General features: G+C 39.0%; 2 protein-coding genes across 2 annotated transcripts; both read right to left on the minus strand.

Moving 5' to 3' along the window:
- Positions 1 to 626: 626 nt before the first annotated feature.
- LOC140143383 (uncharacterized) lies at positions 627 to 20,732 on the minus strand. Its single transcript, XM_072165239.1, has 19 exons — positions 20,504 to 20,732; positions 19,653 to 19,948; positions 18,490 to 18,648; positions 14,337 to 18,250; positions 14,015 to 14,148; positions 13,638 to 13,887; positions 12,778 to 13,162; positions 10,778 to 11,977; positions 10,154 to 10,263; positions 9,437 to 10,059; positions 7,882 to 9,116; positions 7,488 to 7,718; positions 6,993 to 7,104; positions 6,491 to 6,681; positions 5,841 to 5,973; positions 4,700 to 4,876; positions 4,213 to 4,314; positions 3,046 to 3,729; positions 627 to 2,126 (listed from the first exon to the last, which is right to left on the minus strand). Exons 1-19 carry the CDS (start codon positions 20,730 to 20,732, stop codon positions 1,624 to 1,626), a joined length of 10,668 nt encoding a protein of 3,555 aa, XP_072021340.1. The 3' UTR covers positions 627 to 1,623.
- Positions 19,659 to 22,425, minus strand: LOC140143366 (uncharacterized). The gene is made up of 3 exons (XM_072165221.1): positions 22,321 to 22,425; positions 20,504 to 21,708; positions 19,659 to 19,948 (listed from the first exon to the last, which is right to left on the minus strand). Exon 2 carries the CDS (start codon positions 21,530 to 21,532, stop codon positions 20,750 to 20,752), a length of 783 nt encoding a protein of 260 aa, XP_072021322.1. The 5' UTR covers positions 21,533 to 21,708; positions 22,321 to 22,425; the 3' UTR covers positions 19,659 to 19,948; positions 20,504 to 20,749.
- Between the last annotated feature and the right edge of the window lie 1,792 nt (positions 22,426 to 24,217).

The raw sequence follows: 24,217 nt of genomic DNA on the forward strand, positions 1-24,217 counted from the left end.
ATGGGACAATAGATTCAAATATGGAATAATTATTATTCCTCATCTATTTTTTTTTAATTGAAAAACTGCAATTGTGGCAACAGAACAATATTTATTTTGATTTCATTTCAAGTAGAAACAAAATCGTGCTTAAGCCAAAAACGCACCCTACTCAAGAATTGGGATGGCACAAAGGTGCAACATAGGTTTTTATTGCAAAGACGAGGACAGACAAGTAGTTACAACACATCTGTCTAACCGTGGGTTTCGCTATTATTTAGAATAAATGCTTTTACTAGTTTCTATAAAACCACAAAATTATAAAAAAAACTATAAAAAAACTAAAAAACAAAAAAAAAACGCACATAAAATTAAAAGTAGAAAGGTAGATTTGAAGAAAGATAAAAAGAACATGTCAAAAGTTAAAATTAAACGAGAATGAAAAAACGGAACCGGTGCCCGGACCATGCTCTCTTCAGCATGTCTTCAGTTCCAAAGTCTGACGCTCTATCAATTGAGCTATACGATCCTGATATACGAAACAGTCGTTATTATGTCAATACAATTGATTGGTGTTACAACATACTTAGATGGAATGCATAGCCACCCAGTGCCAGTATATATTTCCTCAAACTCCAAATACAACAAGCAACCAATTTTATTGAGGGCGTTTCTTAGGTATATCCTTGTAGACGGGGTTTTACGGTATACATGTAATTGAATCTGGTAAAAGTAAAGTACAAACGGTTATAAAATGTAAGTCCATTGTACGTCAACACACAATGTATCTAAAACTATCTAGATTCAAATATATTTTCTGAAATATGTTATGCAAAACATCTTTATATTCTTGGGTGAAACCTATTTCCCTCTGACTACTCCTCACTCCTCAAAAAACATTAAGTTTATATCTCGCATGAAAGGGAAATGATGACAATATCTTTTTTGTTTATAGTTAAAAATTTAAAATTTCAAGATAACTTCATGTTGTTGTAAGTTTGTTATTGCATTCAAAAAAGTTATTGCACGTTATGACGACTATAAGTTGATCTTAAAAACATGCTTGTGTTACTTTGTTCATTAAAAGACACCATCTTATTTGACCTGTTTTTGGCTTTTGATATTGGCCTAGGTTATAATACACGAGTGGCCCAGGCAAAATCGGATGGCTCATCTTGTAATTGTCATATATTATTGATTGCAGCATGTCAGTAACAAATTTACACTAATAAAGTGCTTAAAGCGTTTTTCTAAAATTACACAACATTTACCAAACAAAAGTTTTGTTTGCATATTTGCTCTTTCTTAAAATCAGCGATATATGACTGCTGTGTTATTGAACATTATGTAATTGAAAAAGAAAAACATAAAATAAGCATTATTGTTATGCAATAACGTTCCCCGTTTATAATTATGTACATTGAAGTGTATTGTAACATGACTTATAATATATCGTTATAGCCAAAATCATGAATCAATATTGGACAAATTTCCATTGAATTTTGTTAACGACTTTCTTGATAAAACAATAGCCTTGTTTAAGTATTATATAGTCCGTGGTTTCGGATGACACCAAATTAATGGGTTTTAAGCAACATAGGTACTTGTTGGAAGAGAAGAAGCTGTAGATTCCAAATTATTAGTTCAAAATGTGGTGTCATCCATTGGTGTATTTGCTTCACTCGTATTTCCAGATACCATTGCGTCTGTTTCTTCCACCTGCTGGTCAGAGGACTGGTTGACTTCCACATCGGGTGCTGTGTCGACAATGTTATTATCTGCCGGTTTCTTGCTTTCCATACCATCCATTTCTGCGTTACCTTCTGTACCCTCCATGCCATCCTTTTCTGCGTCAGCTCCCGCCTCCCCCATACCGACCTTTTCGGCGTTATCTCCCCTCTCCTCCATACCAACCATTTCTGCATCGTCTCCCGTTGCTGCCTTGTGTACATATGACAATTTCTCATTGCGCTCATGAGCAACAATTTCTGCATTGGCTTCCGAATCAACATCTGTGGATTTTTCAGTTTTTCGACACGCGCAATACCATATGATGAAGATGATTACGATAATGATGATGATACAACACACAGCAATGACGATGGCTAACGTGGTGTAGTCCGAATTTCCAGGAAGTACTGGTCGATCTGTAGAAATGGTAAAATATTGTACATATTGTTGTGAACATACTCTTTAAAACGCAATTTTTTACAGAATATTGAAAAAAAGAAAAGAAATAGTGAATTACGGGGTTGAATATAATTCGATTTCCAAGAATGGAAGTGGAAGAAACATTCACGCATCCCACACTAGAAAAACATTCTAAATTGCGAAATAAAGTAGTCGCTAGATGGAGAAATTTTGTTCTGCGCACTTTGATACCTTAATCGGCACGAAACGATTTTATTCCACTAAGCTATACTCATTTGAATGACAAATGGTCGAGTTTCAAAAGTGACAAATTTAGATATTTCCTGCTTCAATGCAATTTCTGCTACCTTTTGTTACGGGTTCAATACAGCCTAACGGACGAACGCTTACTCCGCTGTGATCAATATCTGCGTCCTTCGAGGGAAAAGTCATGTCAATGCAAATTTTTATAACTTTTTAAAAGCTCTTTTTATTAAAATTCGTATAAGTTACGAAAATAAAGTCGTATCGTATTGAATGTGGTATCAAAATACGCGGAAGATGTTATATCTATGGACTACTTTATTTCGTAATTTAGGTTTAGTGTCTTTAAGAAATGGCTTTCGCCTTTAAGTGTTCGGATAATTTTGGGCGCAGTTTATAATAGAAATTGAAGGCAAGAATGAACTTGAGGTTGATCTCATGCAGTATTGTAAAAATTGTGTCTGATGCGAAAAAGCTTCGAAACGTTTGTTACGTTGTTCGAAATGTATGTTGAATAACTTCGTGATTACAGATAGCATTTCCCTATGCGTTGATGTACTATACTGTTTTAAAGTTGTGCTGTGAGGAGATGGGAGAGGGCACGTGTGACTTCATCTACTTTATGTACTGAAATCACTGATCATGAATGATAGATGCGCGGGACTTGCCTACCTGTAGTTGTGGCACATTCACCAATTTGAATCTCGACAGCGTCTTCCCAGCTATCACCATTTGTAATCTCAGTACTCCGCACAGTCACACTCAATTGAAGTAACGGAAAGGGAGCCATTGAAGACACCAATTCCAGCAATGGCAAATCTTCACTCAAGACCAAATATTGTCCGTTAGTAAGTCTATTCCCAGGAATCAAATTCACGTTTTCTGGCACTCCTGATATGAGCAATGTGACGTTTTCAGATCCATCTAGATCAGTGGGCGTGACTACCACATTAAGAGAGACTCGTGTCTGATCAGGAGTGTAACATGCAGGCTCGATGTCTATGTTAACTGGGTCAGCTACAGCTTGTAAAGCTAACGGCAGAGAAATCTCTCGTGTTGCATCTCCACTAGGCCCTGTCGTAGTTGCTATGAACAATAGAGTGATAGTTCCATCAAAATTGGGAGGTGGAATTAAAGCCAAGTCCGGAAGAGATTCCAGTGGGACGTGCCAGTCCTCGCCAAACTTATCACCGTAATTTAAAGCGGCTTCGGGTGGAACATTGCGGACAACTACCACAGTTGTGGAGTTGGGGTTGGTATCGGCAGTTCGGACGGTGATAGCTATGTTGATAGAGGAATCTTCAGAAGATTCTGTTGCTTGAAAGGCAATAATTGGTGGTTCTACTGGTGGAATATCTGAAGAAATAAACAGAAATTTAACACAGCTGATGTAATTATGTTAATGTTAGCTGATTGTATTTGTAATACAACTGGTAATAAGTATAAGTATACAATATGTGTTTACCATAAGCCTATCAGGAATCAGATGCCAAGGTGCAGTATAAAAGTTTGCGATATGCATCATTTTGGCGTAGTCGGTATACGTACCGGGAATTTAGTTGGGAACCTGTAAGGTCTTATCGCTCACCTGATCCAAATGACTTTGCTGGGACAATTTGCAAAAATAATATTGTGCTATTTTGGCTCATAATCAAATTGAATTTTGGTGTCAAACGGCCCAAAACAAGATGTATACCCCAATTGTGGTCGTTCTGCCCGATAGTTCAGTTGTAGAGCCTCTCTCTACGGGCACTCTTCCCCTGTCCCCTCCCATCCTCTACCCCAGGTCCTCTACCTAAATACGCCATATGATAGTGCTTGGTAACGACTAACACCTACCTGATTGGCAAGCGTCTCCATACCATCCCGGCAAGCAGTCACATAAATTATCTCCAATGCAAGCCCCATATCCAGAGCAATTGTTGACCATCTCACAGGAAACTGTCAATACAAAATATATCGTAACTTGAGTGAAATACGATTTTTGTTAAGGTGCGCTCAAGTAGGTTTACTGCCTTGTCCATAATTAGATAATGATTTGCTTGTTATATTCTTTGCACGGTTAACCATTTAATTTCATTTCGTAGACTATGAAGGCAGCCCTTTACATTCATATATATACACAATTAGTTTACTTATTTAATATAATTATGTCAAGGTAGTAAGGGGTGAAATCCAAAAACTCGACCGGCGATTGACCGTCGGTTCCGTCCGGTTTCCATTGTTTAGAACAATAGAACCCGGACGAAACCGAACGGAACCGGCGGTCAACCGCCGCTCTAGTTTTGATTTCATCCCTAAATAAACAACAAAAAGAACAACCTACATTCTATCTCTGGGAAAAACGCTTCTACAACACTATGTGAAAGTAGAGCTGCAATTGGTGGCGCATTACCAACATTATCCGTTGGTATTGCTATGAGCTTATAGGACATCCCCATTGTCAGATCAAGTGTAACAACCGAGTCAATGATACCATCTTTGATGATTTCGTTACCAGTATCTGTAATAGTGAAACAATAAAAAAAAAAAAAGGTTAAGCCTAAAATAATGTGTTTACCTGTTAAAAAAGAAGATAAAAAAGTCGGAGAGGCCATTTCTCTGTCGGGAGTTTCTATCTATCGTACCCGTTGGACATCCCTGTCAAAGGGGATACGCTCGCGAATCCCATTGGTTTGGAAAGGGCTTTTAGTTCCAGTCAAGTTTCTCAGCATAGATTGGCAGCCGATTCCACTGATAAAAAATCTTTGGGAGTTGTTTCACAAACAGTTATCTATGTTATGACATGTTATGATATGGAACATTTACAAACAGCCAATGCGATGACTTAGAGAATGATCTATTCCAGTTGATATCCATACATGGAAGACATGACCTTAATCTTCCACACAGGGAGTGTAAAATTTTAAATGGAGTCACCCATTCCGGTAACTCCATATGAATTATTCACACTCCCTCTGTACAAGATTACTGGTCATGTCTACCAAAGGGGGCGTATGGACTTCAACTGGAAGACCTCAAATGTGAGCAACTAATATTCCTAGTAGCACATGATAATAAACATAGAATGTTAGTTATTTGGAACCACGGAATACGTCATCCCATACAGGCCCTGCATGCTTTTATCGTTTGACTCCAAACAAAGGATTTGAACCGGTGTCCTTCACCGTAATCGTGGCGCAGTGCAGTCCATTCAATCAAATGTTGTCAACAACTTATTTGATCGTAGTGCATTTGTTATGTGTGTGAGACGAACTGTCGCGGTAGATTGCAATCATTGAATGCATTTGAGTAGTCCGCCATATTTACGGTATGATACTTCATATACACAACCGCTATATTGCAAAACTATGAGTGATTATTTGCATATTACATAACCTATTTTGGTTCATGCTAGATACTTCAATAAACCACTTAATCACACTGTATATGTATTCTTGTAAATAGTTCACATGACATGACAATACCTTTATCTACGAGTATATCCACGGATTTCACACCAGACGCTGCATCGTTCTTTTGCAAGCGAACAGCAAATATTCCAGAAGGAAGAGTCTCCTCAACGACAGTTATGTTAACACTTGGAACACCAGAATCAATCTGCAAAACCAAAGTATCATTCAAAGGGAGACCATGGAGACGGAAATGTTATTTCTATATATAATTCCAATAATGTGACATACGCTAAATCATCAGTTTCCAAACAGTGTTCCCTTGTATCATATTTTGTCTCTCTTATTAGGAAGTTTAGTCCTATACTGTGCATTAAAACCATAGTTTGCGAATTTTTTTAGAAGATCGTATATTTAAAAAATCGTACATTGAAATGAAATCGTATAAAAAATGAAATTTGCTAAATTGAATCGGGCCAGTGAACACCTGAAAAATGAATTTGGTAAATTCTGGTCAAAAGTGACTTTTTACATATTTTGTATTATTTACACATGCACTGACATAAAATTGGAATCAGTCAAATTCATTGTGCTCGTAACTTGTAGGAAAACAGAGCAACTGTGAAATTTTGCCTCTGGTAGCTTTGATGTATGTGTCTTGAATACTTAGTTTGAATTATCTCTGATCTTTATTGATTTATAATTACATAAAACGATTTTGTTACCGTGTTAAATATAGGTGGAGTATCGATGGGATCATTCTGATCAAATATAATTCTTGCTTCAGCATCGATAACGGCCAAATCTGGAGTGTCCCTCTTTGGCCTTACACTGAAAGTGACATAACCCTGACCATCCGTGCCATTCTCCGGGTTTGGTGGTAGGAACCCGATTGAGGGATCCGTTGGCCGTTGACCTATACAAATCAATAACATAAAATGAAAAAATGACACAACCAGCTGAAGAAGGCAAGCAATGCATCAAAGTTAACACCACAACGTTGTGGCAATGTTGTTGTAACTTAAAGACGTTGTGACAACGTTATAGTAACGTTATGACGTTGTGTGTTATTTGTTGTTGAGATGAAACGGCACCCTATCCCCCAAATTGTACACTCTAAAAATCATTACTTGTAGTTGACATTACTTCAAAAACTTAAAAGGTGACTTAATGTTTTTATCCAATTCATTCAATTAGCATTGCATGAAGTAATTTTTACAACCTTACCAGTTTCTGGGTCAATCGTCAATAGTTCCCAAGTTACTTCTTGAGATATGATGTTCAAACCAGCTCGAACCCTCACATAAAGACCGAGTGTGTCCACGAGATCTAGGTTTCCCTAGTGGTGATGTAAAATGGGAACATCAATAAGAAAGCAAACTACAACTAGCACATTACATTACTAATTATTACTCAACCTCTAAGTCTTATCACAGATCCTGGACAGATGTAAGCGTATGGTCATCAATCTTCCGTTGAAAATCAAAAATGAATATTTTACATCATTTTTTTCATCTCAGAATTAAGCAGATCTTCGGATAGCATGCGTCGATTAGTTCAACCAAACAGTATTCCTTGTAATTTGCTTATATTGGTCATAAACTGGAGACTATACAGCTGAACCGGTTATTTTCCCCGAAATAATTCCAATGGAAATTTGAATTACTGAAGATTAATTGCTTCAAATTTAAATGGAATTATTACATTCACTTTTAAACTTACTTGCAAAAATCCGCTGGGGTTAGCCACTTCTTGTGTTAAGTTTCCAAAGCCATAGCTTCCCACACGAAGAGTTCTAATGTCCAGATCATCATCCAGTTCGGTGATAACAAACACGCGCTGAGCAGGGGCCGTGGCGTTAACGTCATTCTCGAAACGGATTCGGTACGACAACACTGCGTCAACTGGCATAAAACGTGCGTCACCATATCCAGAAGGCCCGATGATATCATTCTTTAAAAAGGAAAAGACATACAGTAATATTTTATTTCAGTATGCAGTTAGATATGTAATAGATGTCAGTACACTACCATGACTACTTTATTATCTAGCTATAAAGTAGATTAATATAGTAATGCTGGTTTGTAAAAAATCTGTTTTGGTGTTTCAAACTTACAGGATCTCGTGACCGAGGCCAATCTAACAAGTCTTCCACTAAATTACTCGCACCATCCGCAATATCATCAGTTATATCATCCCAGAGATCTCCCAAATCATCGATTGCATCACCAATATCCTCAACTATATCATCCACAGCATCGCCTATATCATCCAGCGTATCGTCTACAATATCACCAATATCGTCAATCGCATCGGATACACCCTCGCTAATATCATCAATGGTTTCGCTAATCGTATCCGTTACATCGTCAATCGCGTCTGAAGCCGTATCGGTGATTTCATCAAATGCATCACTCGCTGTTTCCTTAATATCGTCCCATGTTTCGGATACTATGTCGGAAACATCATCGATAGTATCGGAAACTGTTTCTTTAATATCACTTGCAGCATCTCCAATGGATTCGCCAAAGTCATTCACTGTTTCACCTATGGAATCTTTTATGTCATTGATGGCATTGCCAGCTGTATCCGTTACGCTATCAATTGTATTATCTATTGTTTCGGATATGTCTTGAATGGCATCCCCGATAGCACTTGTCGCTTCATCAAATGAATTGGCATCCAGAACATCACCGACGGCATCATTAATAATATCCCCTATATCACTCGCACCACTACCAAGAGAATCGGAAATATCATCATACGCATCCGTTACTGAATCTTTAATATCATTATAGCCTTCCGTCGCTGAATTTGATAAATCGTCGAGGGTATTTTGTAACGTATCTTTGATATCAGTTGAAGCATCTCCAAGAGAATCGGAAATATCCTGGAAGCCTTCTTGCAAGGAATTACCAATACTATCAGTAGCTTCTCCAATTGTGTCTTGAATTTTGTCAAATGCTTCATTCACGGTGTTCGAGATATCTGTAGCAGCATCGCTTACTTCGTTTGCAATATTGTCTATTTCTTGTCCTACTCTATCTGTAACTTGGTCAACGGCATCCGATAAAGAGTCCCCAATTTGATCAGCGAAGTCACCGGCATCTTGGATTAAATCGTTTGCTATGTCTTTAAAATCGTCAAGTCTTTCGTTAGCATAATCAATGCCATTTTCGAAAGCATCTGTTATTATTGGCCAGGCATGCTCAACACCAGCCTCAATCGCATCAATCAATTTGTTTGCTGTTGTGCTGATTGCGCTGCCTAGGCCCCCATTTAATACCATTGATAGTCCAGGTTTGCCGAGTAAATTTTGTCGCAAAGTCTTTTCAGTTATCGCATCTAGAACTGGATTTATGAAAGAAAAAATTAACTGTTAGTTTAAAATTTTTAAGAAAAGCATTTCGTTTGGTTATTTGGCGCATTCTTTGAAACCTCTTAATGTATAGGAAATTAGACAGAGCATTCTCATGCTCTTGGTTGTATAACACCATCATGCAATCGACTTGTAAACTGTATGTTAATAGTCAACTAAAATGACCTAGGAGTGTCCTAACATAATGAGGTCAATTAGGCAAGTGCAAAAGTTTCAAAACCTCGTGGATTTCTTTTTTTACCCATCGGATAGATTATTGTAGGCAATAACAAGTGTTTTACAGAGAACTTACGAGCATCGGAACTGCCATATAGAAACGGTTTAATAGGAATTCCGGCGGTTGCTCCTCCAACTAACGTTTCTTGTATTAGCTGTCCGACATCAACGTCTTCCCCTTTAACAACACTGCCAACGATGTTACCAATCGCAGCACCCACTGCGGATCCTCCCACCGGCCCAATTGGAGTAAGAGCCAAAGCGCCGCTTACCGCCCCTCCAACAGCTGCACCTGCAGTACCTGCCAAGGTAGGGGTGTTTCCGGAGAGGAGCTCTCCCACTACATACACACCAGTATTTGCTACCGCTCCTACAATACCAGCAACCACCCACGGGATTGCAGTGCCTTTGGGGTCAATATTTTCTAAAGGATTATTATTTCCATAACAGTAGAGATTTGTAGATTTTCCACCAATTCCATATGGATCAAGGGTAAGAAACCGACCATGTTGAGATTTGTAGAATCTGGCTCTCATGTAGTAGAGTCCCGGTGATTCTTTAACTTTCCTTACACCCCACTGACCAACAAACTGATAACTATTTGGGATAATTTCCTCAGATGCAATAACGTTACCAAATGGATCATATTGATAAGTATTGAGTACCATTTGCTGATCGTCTACCAAACTAAGAACGGATCTGTGGAATAGAAAAATACACGATAATTAATAGAAAATGTGCATAAATAAGATAAATGAAAAAAAAAATAATAGAAATGATAATCTAAACTTACCCCAGTGCATCAAAATGATAATAATACACTCCTGTATTGTTGGAAGGCACCATAGCAATGAGACCGTGATACGAGGCGTGAATGTAATATACTTCATCATCATCCTGTAGCTGTGAGTATGAAAATTGTGAGTATTATATCCATAATTAAACAGAATTAAAGTGAATGCCAGTGGCGTAGATTTCTTTTTGACATTGGGGATTTCCTCGAGGTATAGTGAATGCAGCACTTTTTGTTGACAGAACAAGTTTATGGTACAAGTGCGCGCGAATCGCTCGAAAATTGGGAATTTTTTAGGCAAAAATATGAGGTTCAGTTGGCCAGAAACTCCTCATATCATGCAGAAGTCAACATTGGGGGATGATTGTATGGACCACCCTCTATCAAAATATTGGGTGATTTATCACCCATCCCTCCAGTATCTACGCCTATGGTGAATGCCATAATAAAGGGAGCATTTGATTACCGGTTATTTGTGAAAAAACCATAAATCATGAATTCGCATTCGAAGTTTGTATACGAAAGTATTTTCTACAAGTCTCAAGTCATTCATACTCCAATTCGTTAATTTAAATTTGCGGAACGTTAAGTATACGTGGCTAGTTATTCAATAATTATACTTACCTCTGCTAGGACATCTGATCCGAAGTATCCGAATGGGTCGACTAGATATGTAGTCGTTTTACCAGAGCACGTTTTTTGATACAGATTTCCCAGAGCATCATATGTTAAGCTACAATCTTGTTGCGAAGTTGCGATACCAACAAGTTGACTGTCAGCGCTAAAAACAAACCTTTCCGCATCCCCTTGTGCTTGGTCGAGGATTTCAACAAGATTTCCATTCATATCGTGTTCAAATTCAATATCATTGCCGAAATTTTCATATTGTGTTAAGTTATTCACTGTGTATGCCATGTCTGTGCTACCTTCTGACAACACTCGTCTATTCTTGGCATTATCATAGGTGATACTCGTTTCTTTTCCTCTTGGATCTATCCATCCGGTTACTTGAGACGTCGCATCATATCGATAACGCCAATTTCCGGACGTAGAATTCATCTCTTTGACGCGATTTCTTGAATCAAATCCGTATTCCACTTCCAGAATACTTGCTGAATTACCAGAGTCTAAACATGACGTTTTCAAACTTTTGATCTTCTTTCCACGGGCGTCGTATTCGTAATCTGTAGAGCACCCATTACCAGTTCCTCTTCGCGATACTCGTCCAAGGGAATCAAAGTCAACTTCAAGAACCTTTATCGCTTTGGAATTGTCAATAACATCAACAAGCTGACCATTATTATCATAAACGTAGGTGATGTTATAGCCCATGTTGTCGTGAAGTCCTGTTCTTCTTGACTGGTCGTCATATTCATAAGTTAAGATCCTGCCGTTTGGATATTGTACCATAAATGGCAGACCGGACACGGTGTAATCAATAAGTATTTTACCAATTCCATTTGTGGCTTCGACAACGAAGCCTCTATGATCATACAGGTAGTAAGTGGGCGGTTCGTCGGGGACTTCTTTTTTAACAATGTTACCATTTTCATCTGATTCGTAGCTTAGAGTGTCGCCATTACGAGTTTTAAAACCTGTCAGGCTACCATTGTCATCATAAAAGTATTCTTCTTTTGAGCCATCTGGGAAGGTTACATTGATCAGCAAATCGTTTTGGTAAGCAGCTGTGCGGACATTTCCTTCGCCATCTTTGATGTAGTTTACATCACCGTTTGGTTGGAGTCCAAGGGCATTCGTAGCACCATTTGCATCAAGAACCATCAGTGTGTCAGTTGTTACATCGTATCTTTCCTCTGACAATAGCTAGTGAAAAATATTGCATATAATTAAACATGATAAAGTTGATTTGATAATATTACGGTTTAACAAATGTACAGCAATTTTAATTGAATGAACTACACGAACTATTGGTTCTACTTATCAGAAATAATACATTTGTTGCCAAGAAAAAGGCAATTTGCTTTCTTGTGGTTCATGTGTGGTACAAAAATTATGTTTTCATACTTTTCGCATATCACAAGACGAATATGGAGAGCCAGTGCTGCATTTCAAAAATTAAATAACATGTGTAAGTCATATTAATCCAACAAAGCTACAAAGATCAAGATCTTTCAGAGCAATATCCTGGCTATGCCTAAAACATACCCGAATCACGGATATCATTACCAAGCCTTCGTTTGGACACCTCAAGGAGGAAGAAGACTCAGGGGCAGACCATACATACCTTATATCACGATATTGGATATGGACCAAAGGGCTTCCAGAATCAGAATCAAAATATATTTTCCAGTCGAGAGGTCCACAATCAATCAATAAGAAGTCATACAGGTACACAATAGCAAATTATGGAAGTGTGCTTAGACGTGGTAGACAAATGAGCCCATAATGGGGATGAAGAATGATTTGCTCCGCGCTGTGAACCAACTATGGCAGAAGTTACGCCACGACCTCATGACTCAAGAAATGAAACCTGTAAGGCTAATATTTACCTTCCTATAATATATCACGGAAAAATAGTAGCATATTGAGAGCAGCAAACACCAATGAAGGTGTCATTTACCTTGAAATTGATGTTTATTGTAAGAACTGTACTCTACACTAACCTGATCTCCAATGAATGTCGTTTTCGATCCATCACGGTAGTTCCTTATAAACCGATAAGAAAGCGTCCCAAGCGTCTTGACGTAGCCAAGATTTGCCATCTCATCAAAGATATATACAGTCGTATCGTTCGTTGGTTCTTCGAAGGACACCGTCTTACCACTACTATCGTGTTCAAAGGTGATTCTTTTGTCTAGTTGCCCTGTTGACTTATCGAAAGTTGCAGACCCAGTGTAAAGACCATTGTCGTCGTACATATATTCCTGCCGGACTCCATCGGAATCTCCAACAGATTGCAATGCTCCATCTGAGGTGTACGTGTAATGCACAACGGATTCGTCCACTTCGACGGATGTTAAGTATTGATATTCATTGTCGTAAGTGTATCTGGCAAATGAAAGTATCATTCGGTTTCAAGTCTAATGTAATACCATTACACATGTTAAGTACAGCTCAGAATATGGCAAGTTAAAAATGGCGTAATATATTACATGTAAAACTTTTCATAGTCTGTCTAGTTTCAATAAGTTTACAAAATAGAACCATTTAATTAGACGTATACTTTCCCATGAATTATACAAGTGGTGGTCTAAGGGAAAACTCAATGCAATAACGCTATGTTGTCTAAGTTACAGGTAAATATTGTGACAGTGCGCAAGTATTATTCTTTGCGCCATACAAAAGTTTAATTTTAGTCATGACTTTTGATGTTTTTCAAAATGATTCATCAAGCTCATGAATAAACTTGCATTAACAGATAATTATAGGGATAGTCAGGTTAATTTTATCAATAATCAATACTTATCAATTATGTTTATCAATATTTTTCCGCATTGTTACGGGTATAATAAGAACATGGTACCTTGCAACTGTGGGTTCCGCTTCCTCACCATTAAGTGACACGACGTCAATTAACTTCTGAGAGTTGTATTCAAATGTGAGGTGGAATCCATGACTAGATGTAACGGTCTCAAGTAGAGAGGTACTGTTGTCGTAAGAGAATGCTAAGGCTGTGCGATCAAATTCGTTGGTGATTCTTGTCAACCGATATGTGCTCTTGTCAAAGTGGTAGTTTGTCTTTGCTGATAAAACAGCATCAATAAAAATTATCTCTGAAAAAAAAAAATAATAATTACTTTCGACACACAGATTTTGTGAAAAATGTAAAATCTACAGGAAGGGTCATTTGAGAAGGAAAAGTAAATTTATGAATTTGGCATTCAACTCCAGAATACTCACCTGATTCTTGGACTTCGATCTGACCTATGAAAGGAAGCTCAAAACGATTGAAGCTGGAGACAGGAAACACAAGGGTTTCTGGACCACGTTCCAACACGGCGTATCCAATTGTTACCTTTCGCAAGTTAGTGCTCCTGTACATGACATTGGAGTACAAATCATGAAGAGGTCATATACAAAATAATAACTTAAAAAGATCATAAAAATAATTCTCAGCGTGAGTATAGTAGATGTTTCCGCGCATGCGTGAAACTACTCATACAGACGAAGTTTTATGAAGAGTTGTGAAAATCAAAATTTTAGTATAAACAAATCAACTTACAAATATGGTGTGCTCCAACCTCTGCCAAAGGATCCAACATAGTTACGATGACCAAGTCGAGGACTAAAACTTCGAACGATTTCAGCAGAATGTAATCCTGGATCTTGGCTTCCAAATGTCAGATCAGTTTTACTGTACAACACGTTGCCGGCCTGGAATCCATCAGCAAGTTTTACTTGTAACTGAATCATCTCGTTCATATCAAACAATCGTCGTCCAATCAAACTCAGTTGATTTGCAGTTTTTGCAAGTTGACCACTAAGACTTGCTTGGCTTGAGCCTGTGAACTTGACAAAGTTGGACCACACCCGTTGCCAGGAACTTTTGTCAATTTCGTACGGTTTAAAGAGATGACCCTTTTCTTTGTATGGATTATCGAAATTAGCGTATGGTGGCAACTCTGTTACCCTAAAACGAACACGAGAAGTCGCAAATGAATTAGGTCTTATGTCAAAAGTGACGCGACTATTTTGACCAGGTGGAAGAATACCTCCTGGACCTTGTTGAGGTACACCGTATATCGTGTGACTTGTTGTCCAGTTGGATGTTTGCGAATCGCCAATGATCTGAAATGTAGCGTCTCCATCAAGATCCAAACGTAACATTGGCGTGAGAATGTCAGACTCCCCAACATTTTGAAGGAATAGGTGAATGCGTCCAGTCTCTGAAGGCAGTAATCTACCAGGATTATCGAACCTGAAGCTCAGTGCCCCTGGTCTACCATCAATAATCGTCATTGCATCCGTGAATACCGTCTCTATTGCATTCGAGTAACGGTCGCTTATTCGTAGAGATAACTTTGAACCAATTTGTTTGTTACTTATATTAAACGTCGCATATATTTCTAAAGATGTGAAATGGAAGACTTCCTGGGCATCAAGTGCAACCATATCTTCGTCCAACAATGATACTTCTGATTCTTCTGGGAAAAGGGTTCCTGAAATACGAAGTGTCACAGTACCAAAGGGAGCAGCTTGAGTAGGGGTAACTTCGAGAATTTCTAAGCGTGCGTATTTCACCAAAAGGGTTATTGTTGACTGGTACGAACTCGGTTCGGACGACAAAGATGTTCCTCTCTTTCTTATCAACACAAAGTAATCGCCAGCTCTTGATTTTGCGATAGCTGCGTTCTGGTTTGGGGCGAGGAATTCTAAGCCAGCCGCGTCGTATTCACCAGTAGATGCTATTTCACCATGACGTACATAGAGTTCACTAAAATCAGTTTCTGTGTCACTGGACATTCGAAATATTAAGGTCTCTTCAGCAATAACGTTTGAAACCCGAAACACTTTCACTTCATTCAGGCTCAACATCACGTCAATTGGGTCATCGAGATTTAGAATATCAATATCTACGTCTGTCTCACTTTGAGCTGCACCTACGTTGTTAGCAAGGTTAAGATCTCTGATGTTACTTCTACTTCTGACAATTGTCCTGTACCCCTTGGGTGTAATTAAAGGCACAGTGGATGTAAGAGAGTAAGACATGTCATTTCCAGCATCGTTATTGAATGGGCGTAAATTAACCGAATTACATCGCGTACCAATTTCTTCATCATCGATGGACCACATGCTGTCTTCAGAGAAGTAAGTAGTGTCACATTTGTACCCGATGGCGTCTTCAGACCCGTTGTTCCTGAGTGTCCACTGGACCGTAATATCAGCGTTTACCATAACTGGTGAAGGGGGAGGAGTAACTGAAATGACGGCAACATCGGTGCTGAAAGATTCCAAGACGGTCGCCACCGCATAGGCTATGTTGTTCTCATTGTTGATTTCATAAACATCATTTCGACTATCAATGTGGACTATGACGTAGTACACTGCTGTGGGAATATCAAACGGCATAAATATATCAAACTCAACTGATTCAGTGCTATTAATATCTATGTACAGTGTTAACTCCGTGTTAAGAATCTTGGTATCAAAGGGGCTAATGTCAACATCTTCACTCAAATAGATAACGCTGAAAAAGGTTTGATTTAATGGTGCTTCTCCAATATTCGTGACATTCATCTTCAGGGTAAATGGTTCTCCAGATCTCACAGAAAGTGTATCTTGTGTAGAAACTATCAGATCTGGTAGTGGCGCTGCAACCACTGTGATAGGCGAAGGAAGTGTGATAAAATTGTTCTCTTCATTAGACTCATCGACGCTCTGGAGATAATCTAATTGAATGTAGAGAGCAAAAGTGCCGCTGACTGAATAAGGTACTTGAAATTCAGTTTGAGTCTCATACTGCTCATTATATCCAACACTACCAATGTGGTGCACTTGTTGAACAAGTAAAGCACTTAAAGAAGGAGCATCCGCTTCTGTGTAAGAATCTATGTAAACTGCATCAATCCATGAATTGATTGGAGTTGGGCCTCCAATATTTCTTCCAAGAAAATTGATAGATATAGATTGACCTGCTGATACCTCCAGTGCAACTTCACCACCTCTGTAATCTGCGGTCAGATCTGGACGAGCTCGTTCTGGAATGTCAATTGGGGCATTAACTTCAAAAAGTGGACGCGATTGCAGATCAGTAGAAGACGACGTAAGGACTTGGAAGTAGTCAGGAATTACATAGACGAAGAAGCTTCCTCCTTTTAAACTGTCTGGAACTATTACTGTCCTCACTGCATGGTACGATTGCCCGGCTCTAAGTTTTCCAGTAATTGGAAAACTTGACAGTAGTACACCAGTTGGTGGGTCGATGATACCTTGTACATTGCTTACAATTACGGCATCTTTCCAGGTAAAATATCGAACCATACTGTTTCCGGCATTTTCTACCACCCAGTTTACAGTTAATAAACGGCTATCAGTGTCTTCAACTTGTCTCTTACGACGACGGTTTGCTACCAAAGAATAGTCAAGGTTTATCACGCCAAGTTCCGGAGATGGTGGTATCTGTAGGTTTATTGGTATTGACAAGATCTTCGCAGAGCCATCACTTTCTTGAAATAAACTGTCAAACTCGTCCGCTTTCAATATGATAAACAAGTCACCCCATAAGTCATCTGGAAGAGTTAAGTTAAACTTATTTACATACTTGCTGGCAGGAAAAACCTTCCCTGTATGTTCTAATGAAGCAAGCAGCCTCGCTGAATTGTCGATGAAACGAAATCGAGATATACGAACCGTATCTAACCACAAACTTTTCTCGGTTGCCCAATTGCCGGTATTGGTAACGTTCATGATAAGATCAATTTCTTGACCAGAATAAAGCTCAAACCTGGGAATCCCTTCTGCAAAGATGCCACCAGACACGACTTCCAGATTCGATGACCTGCTGGGTATATCAATTGCAATAGATCTTTCATTATTCGAGATCTCATTATCTTTCTCAATGACTTCATTTCGATAATCTGTTTGTATGTGAATATACATCTGTCCAGAAACACTTTGCGCCAAATTAAAAGATGACGTAGTAAAGTAGGAGCTGTCAGGTGGTAATCCAGAAACGTCTTCGCTGACATCACCTTTCCGATGAAGAGTGTCACCAAGAACTATGCCGGATGATCTAGGTAAGAAAACTTGCGAATTGGACAGGAAAACTCTATCTACCCAAGTTGATCTTCCGGGTTTACCGTCTCCAATATTACGCACGCGCCAAGAGATTGCGAGAGAAGTCCTTTCATTCTCCGTATCGAGTGAAACACTTGCATTAGCATGGTCTACAACTAAATCTGGAAGCAGCTGAGTGACCGTCATTTGATTCGTAACGATGTTGTTGGTTGTAAATGTATGTTCGAAAACCTGTCTATTGTAATCTACATAGAGTGTGACGTCATAAAGTCCATCAGGGAATTCTGAAGGTATACTGAAGGCAACTGATCGTGAGTACGTTTCTGCTACCGCTAATCTGCCAGAAAAGGCTTGTGTTGTGATCACTAATGATTGGTGGCCATCAACGGAAGACATGATCTTAAGAGAAAGGGAGAAATATCAAAACAGATTTCACTTTGTTGACCAAGGCGGTTTAACTGTACTAAAAGTGTTACCTTTCAACCTTTGTACAAATTTAATTAATGTGGTAATTAATTGTTATTTCTTCATTGCATTTTATGATTTCGTAGTTTTATACAAACCATAAAACCTGTGATATTAATTACGCTAACTACGTATTACGACGAAACACAATGTATGCAAGTAAGTCTACTTACCACTCTGTCGCTCCAGTACGTCTCATAGGTTTCTGTAAAGCCGACATTTTCCACCGTCCAGTAAATTTCTACAGTAGTTGCCGATTCAGCTTGGGATGGAATCTCAAATGCTTGGACTGCTAGGTCAGGTGGTGGACTTACAAGAACTTCGATAGGGCTCTGTATATGTGCAAGAAAATCATAGTCACCAATACAGCCAATTATTTGTTTTTTTACAATGTCGATTCAGACCACTACAAATATCAGACCTACGTATACCTATACCGACTATGACTACACATTCAAGGTAAAGACGCTTTTTTCGAGTGCACGACAGATACCCAAGTATGTGTAGTGCGGGTTCCAGCGGACCATACAGCAGCCGATATCACGTCGTATTTTCACAATACTTATTTATTCACTCAGCTGTATGGTTGTGTCGCAACCATTTACGCTGTAAATTTACTCTCCTCTTTAGGCATCACACTGCAGTTACTGTTTATTTTCCTATACACAATACACAGTGCTCTCACCATTGACACGTGACCTCTATAGGGAATTGCCTAGTTAACGTCACTGTGTGAAAAATAACCGGCCAATATGTTTTGTACTTTCTGAAATTCTAGAAAATATAGTTTTGTACCATGTCCTATATTTTTTAGCTAATTTAGATGTTTGGAAATATTCGCACTTTGGTGATTTAATAAGGAAAGGCACGCATGGCCTGCAAAATTCCGTGTAAATCGAATGCAACTTTTAGTGACTATCACTAACTCTCTTCCGAAGGGCATTAAAGCTAAACCACTTGACGGATATTTTTTGTACTTGATGTCAATCAAGAATAATGTATATATTACATGTAGGCTAAAAACTGAGTAGGTGGGGCATCTGCAAATGTTCGTACCTCCCTGATATGTAAGTGACAAGCAACAGCAAAAACAACTCCCATATCTGTCCATAACTTTGGTCAGTGGAGCGAGCCAGGGGATTTCAAGTGGGTGATTATTGATTGGCAAGTGCCATATTTGGGCATAACTACAGTCCACCATTCAATGTGGAGGATGGGCTAGACTTTATCGATTGATTTTGCTGGAGTAATTACCTGTTAACCAGGTTTAAGTACTGCAAAGGTCGAATCATGTTTGCTGTGCAGAATAACTGCACTATGTTCAATTTAGACTCACCTCTGTAATTTTGTCATTATTGTTTTCAGATACGTGCTCATAAACAGAGTTGGATACATCTGTAATAACTGATATCCAGAAGTTCCCAAATATTCGCCTTGGCACAGTCACAGTTTGTCGAACCGTATATTCAACGTTAGGTGGCAGACCGTTGGTATGCCGGACTGATGCTAAACGCAAGTCACGTGTATTTGTGATGTTATCCGAAGACCAGAGGATGGCATCATACCAAGTAGATGTTGCTGTTACTCCATTCCCTATGTTTTTGACGGTAAAGATCACCTCTATTTCTTCGCCTGTAAGTTAAAGAATGATATCACCTTAATTCAAAACCTAATAAAATGAATCGGAAATCTGGTCAGAAACAACTAATTTTATGCGAATTGAAGGTTCAACGACCTCGTTGTCAGACAAGTGTAAAATTGTCAAGCTTTTGTCGGGATTAACTTCGAGTTCTTCACGATAAATTATACTTTATATCAGGAAATATATGCATATGGACCGTCTACACTGGGTCTGGAATGTGCTGTCCCATGTCGAATAATGCTGTATGAAAAGATTCATGCAATGTATAGTGTCCTTTATTAACGGACTATGGATCCAAAAAGAGTAGTTATAGATGATTACTGCTATTAACAGCTCTTCAAAGATACCGTGGACAAGGGACAGTCTTCATGCGTAAATCCTCATCACACTGATAGTTAATACTGACGATTTCAGAGCTGATGAAAGCTTTTCTTTGTATCGCGAAAGGGCCGGCTATCTACATGTACCATGTCATGTAAAGGTGTGTAAATTACCGAAGATTTAATCGACAAAACCTGCAGTCTAATGTAGCTAAATAGGCTTACCTGAGTAGCTGCTCTCTGGTATCACAATGTCGCTGACAATAAGATCGGGAGGAGGGGTTAGACGTATATCCACTGGTGCTTCGCTTCGTCTTAGGTTATTCGCTCGATCATAATCATCGATGTAATAGTAAATATCAGTCAAGACAAAAACGTAATAAAGACCAATGGTATTTTCTTGAAGCTTGATTGTCGTGCTTGAGGTATATCCATCCGCAGGGTCAAGAAACATTGACCTGCGCTGGGTGGCTAATCTTCTGGCACCACCATCAAAATTCGGACTAAGAGATATATAAACCGCATCATACCAGGTTGATACTGTACTTCCCTTGATCCTATGTTCTCCACTTGCCAGGATACAGTAAGATCTTGTCCAGAAAACGCCTCCACAGGAACAATAACCATGGATGCAGAAAAATCCGCATAGGTACGCGTTTCAAAACCCCAGATCGGGCTGGGAACATTTGTAACATTAAGAAGATTATCTGACTCGGAGCTGAGGATGTACTCTACCTGCCAAAGGTATCTTGTGTTAGGAGTATATGGCGTTGATGGTTGGTACGTCAGTGAGGTTGTCGCTAAATTTGGCATGGAAGGACGGGCCAAATCATTCTCCAACCAAATGTAAAGTCTAGATTCGACCGCTCCTGGATAGTGTGGCCACTTCAACATTTTATTCAGGTCGACGTTAACTTGTCCATCCTGTGGCTGATCAGGCATCTGAAGTTCAAGAATCTTGATCGCTTGTTGAATACCTACTGAATTCCCACAATCGTCAATCACAGACCAATATCTTGTGAAGGATTTGCCACATAACTTCTGCTCTATCGAATCTAGATATGAGACGTTCATGCTCCTGTTGCAAGGATGTGAAAGCAGACCATCTTCCACCAATTCCTGAGAACTTCGTAGGTCGTCAATAGGATCACCACATGGAAGCAAGAGTCTCGTTGGAAGTTGGAGCACAGGAGGTTGTGGATTCGAAAAGGTAAGAGTCTGCATGACCGATGCAATATTGCCAGCGGCATCCATTGTCGTCCAAACTCTTTCAAGAATGCAACCATCGCTAGGATTATCCTTGTACGTAAGAGAGGGGTCGGAATCGTAGCTGTCCGTAACTGTTGGAGTTCCTGTTGAATCCGGTGTGAAACTGTCCCCACAGGAAAGACTCACGGGCGCCACGGAAAGGATTTCAGGCGGAGAAACATCTGATTAAAACAATTATAAACAAAGGCAAGATTTGGAGCAATTTAAAAAGGTGAATGTGTTTGTTTTATGTGTGAAATTTCTATATTGTCAAATTATCAAATTAAATCTTTCAACGTTTAACAAGAAGACATATGGGGCATTTGAAGGTCATGTATTAATGAGTTTAATATGACGTGATATCAATCTTTAATACTCTAGTCAGCTACTGCTACCTATCTTCAGCTAATCTCCAAGCATTACAATAATAAATGTTAATATTTGTGATGCGATCAAGCAAAATCAGTCGGAAATATTGAATTTTCAGTTTCTTATAGGATAGTAAAAAGCATTTACAAAGCCTAATTTTGCAGGAAACTAAATTGAAATTGAGCAACCAATTCCAAAGATATGAGCAATTAAAGAGTTTCCAAGAGAAGAGGAAACAAAAGCAATTATTTCTATTGTTTGGCTATATCTCAGAATCAATATTTTTCGAGTTCCGACTGATTTTGCTTGACTACTGCCTTTCAGTAGTGGAAACACCATGTCAACGTGTTTGACTCAAAACCACTTACTGATTTATACGCAATCTTAATTTTAGCCAATTCAATTGAAGTCTACGTCTAGCTTACCTATGTACCACTTGAAAGACGCCGGCTTTCCTTCATTGCCAACTTGATCAGTTGCTCTTACGAAAAACTCGTAAAAAACGCTGTCATCCAAATTATTCCGGTAAAATGATCTGGAGTTACACTGGGTGTAAGACGGCTGTTCGCCTTCTCTCATCAAAGAACATTCAAAAGTACAGCTAACTTCATTACATGTGAAATAAAACGTGGCTGATTGTTCGTTGGTAGGTGACAATGGTGTGCTGGAGATAGTTACTATTGGTGGTGTTAAATCTGGAATAAGAAAACGTATGTAATGGAATACGTCATTGGCGTTAGGCCGGGTTTTTATTTTGAAAACTTCTTCAATTTGGTTTTAAGATACAGATTGCGGAAAACCCGGTTTAACATGGTAGATAAAACCAAACATTTTGCGTAGTGACGTTTTGTACTCGACGTTTAGGAGATAAGAAGCTGCTGTGATTAAAGTTTCTGTAGAACAGTGGCGTAGATTTTTTTGACATGGGGGGTGGAGGGGGCGGGTGGTGTTGAAATACAGTGAATCCAGCACCTTTTGGCGACAGAAGAAGTTTATGGCACAAATGCGCACGAAATATTTTGTCATATTGAAGCTAAAATGGCGAAATATGTTGCAAAAGTGGCCAACTTTGACCGAAGAACGCACAAAAATTGGCATTCTTTAGGCTAAAATGGTAAAATATGAGGTTCATTCGGTCAAAAACCCACATACAGGCTTCAACATGGGGGAGGGGGAGATTGTTTTATATATAAGTCCTATGTGACTTACCGACTCTCCATGAGTGAACCTTAGGCAGTGCAACATTACCGGCTTCGTCCACACCAGTTACATAAATAGCATGCGATCCTTCAGTAAGATTACTACCTGTCCAAGACAAGTCGCAATCCACTACGGAATTGGTTCGGTCTGGATATTGAATAGTACAGGACGAATTACTCTCCTCGTTGTAAGTCCAAGTGATGGTGATTTCATCATTTGAGACGGATGGTCGGCTCGTGAATTGTAACACTGGTGGCGTAGTATCCTCTGGCATGATGAGAAAGGATGGATGCATATTATTTTTTTATTATTCAGTCTTCGAAAACGTAGCAAATGCACATAGTAACTTAAGTGTAGTTACAGTTTCACGAAGAAGACTAACTGATGGGCCAAGATGGCGGTGCTTGAATTTGCTCGTAACGACCTGCGACCTACCTAAACAAATGAACATTATACTCAATAAAAAACTTGGGGTGGGGGGGGGGGGGGGTTTATAGTATTTTATCTACGCAGAAAGGTAGTGAGCTCTTTTAATTTTTTTCCTGATATTCAAAGCTCTGCTAGCAGGTACACTAATGCCCTACAATTCTACATAATGTTACATAATTGCTTTTGAGCCGAAGATTTTAATTTTAGTGTTAAGCATGTTAAGAGTAGAACAGCTTGGATCTGTTTTTAAAGAATGATGCCATGATTACTGAGAGAGGACTACCCAGCATGCATCAGCGGTAGCAAGACGTGTTCTGGAGACGTCCGGTCTTATTTTTCGTCTTTTTTAATGGAATACGGTGGAAATGTAGTCTAATTGTTGGATATATATCTGCATAACTGTCTCGAGCTTCTAAAGAAACTATAAAACATGTCGAACGGGCGAAAATCCGGAAAGAAACACAAAAGACATTCATCAAGTCGATCCAGCACAGGTGAAGAGTTTGCCGAATTCGGAAACCGTAACAGTAACGAGTCTCCGGTGTGCAGTGAAAGATACGGCATGGCGACTACAAAAGAACAACTCGATATAATTATGAAAAAACTTGAGAAGCTCGAGATACTTGACACAATCAATAAGCGGCTAATGGATATGGAGAAGGATATTCACGAAGTTAAGTCCAAGGTGGCGGA

This window comes from Amphiura filiformis, unplaced genomic scaffold (assembly GCF_039555335.1).
Source record: "Amphiura filiformis unplaced genomic scaffold, Afil_fr2py scaffold_21, whole genome shotgun sequence".
NCBI lineage: Eukaryota > Metazoa > Echinodermata > Ophiuroidea > Amphilepidida > Amphiuridae > Amphiura > Amphiura filiformis.

Excerpts from the sequence above, each read along its gene's own strand:
- LOC140143383 (XM_072165239.1), bottom strand. The coding sequence starts at position 20,732 with ATGTTTCTTGACCCTGCGGATGGATATACCTCAAGCACGACAATCAAG. Across the intron at positions 18,649-19,652 it reads ATAATGACAAAATTACAGAG|AGCCCTATCGAAGTTCTTGT; the intron begins GTGAGTCTAAAT and ends GCACATATACAG. Across the intron at positions 11,978-12,777 it reads CGACATTCATTGGAGATCAG|CTATTGTCAGAGGAAAGATA; the intron begins GTTAGTGTAGAG and ends ATTTTTCACTAG.
- LOC140143366 (XM_072165221.1), bottom strand. The coding sequence starts at position 21,532 with ATGGATGCCGCTGGCAATATTGCATCGGTCATGCAGACTCTTACCTTT.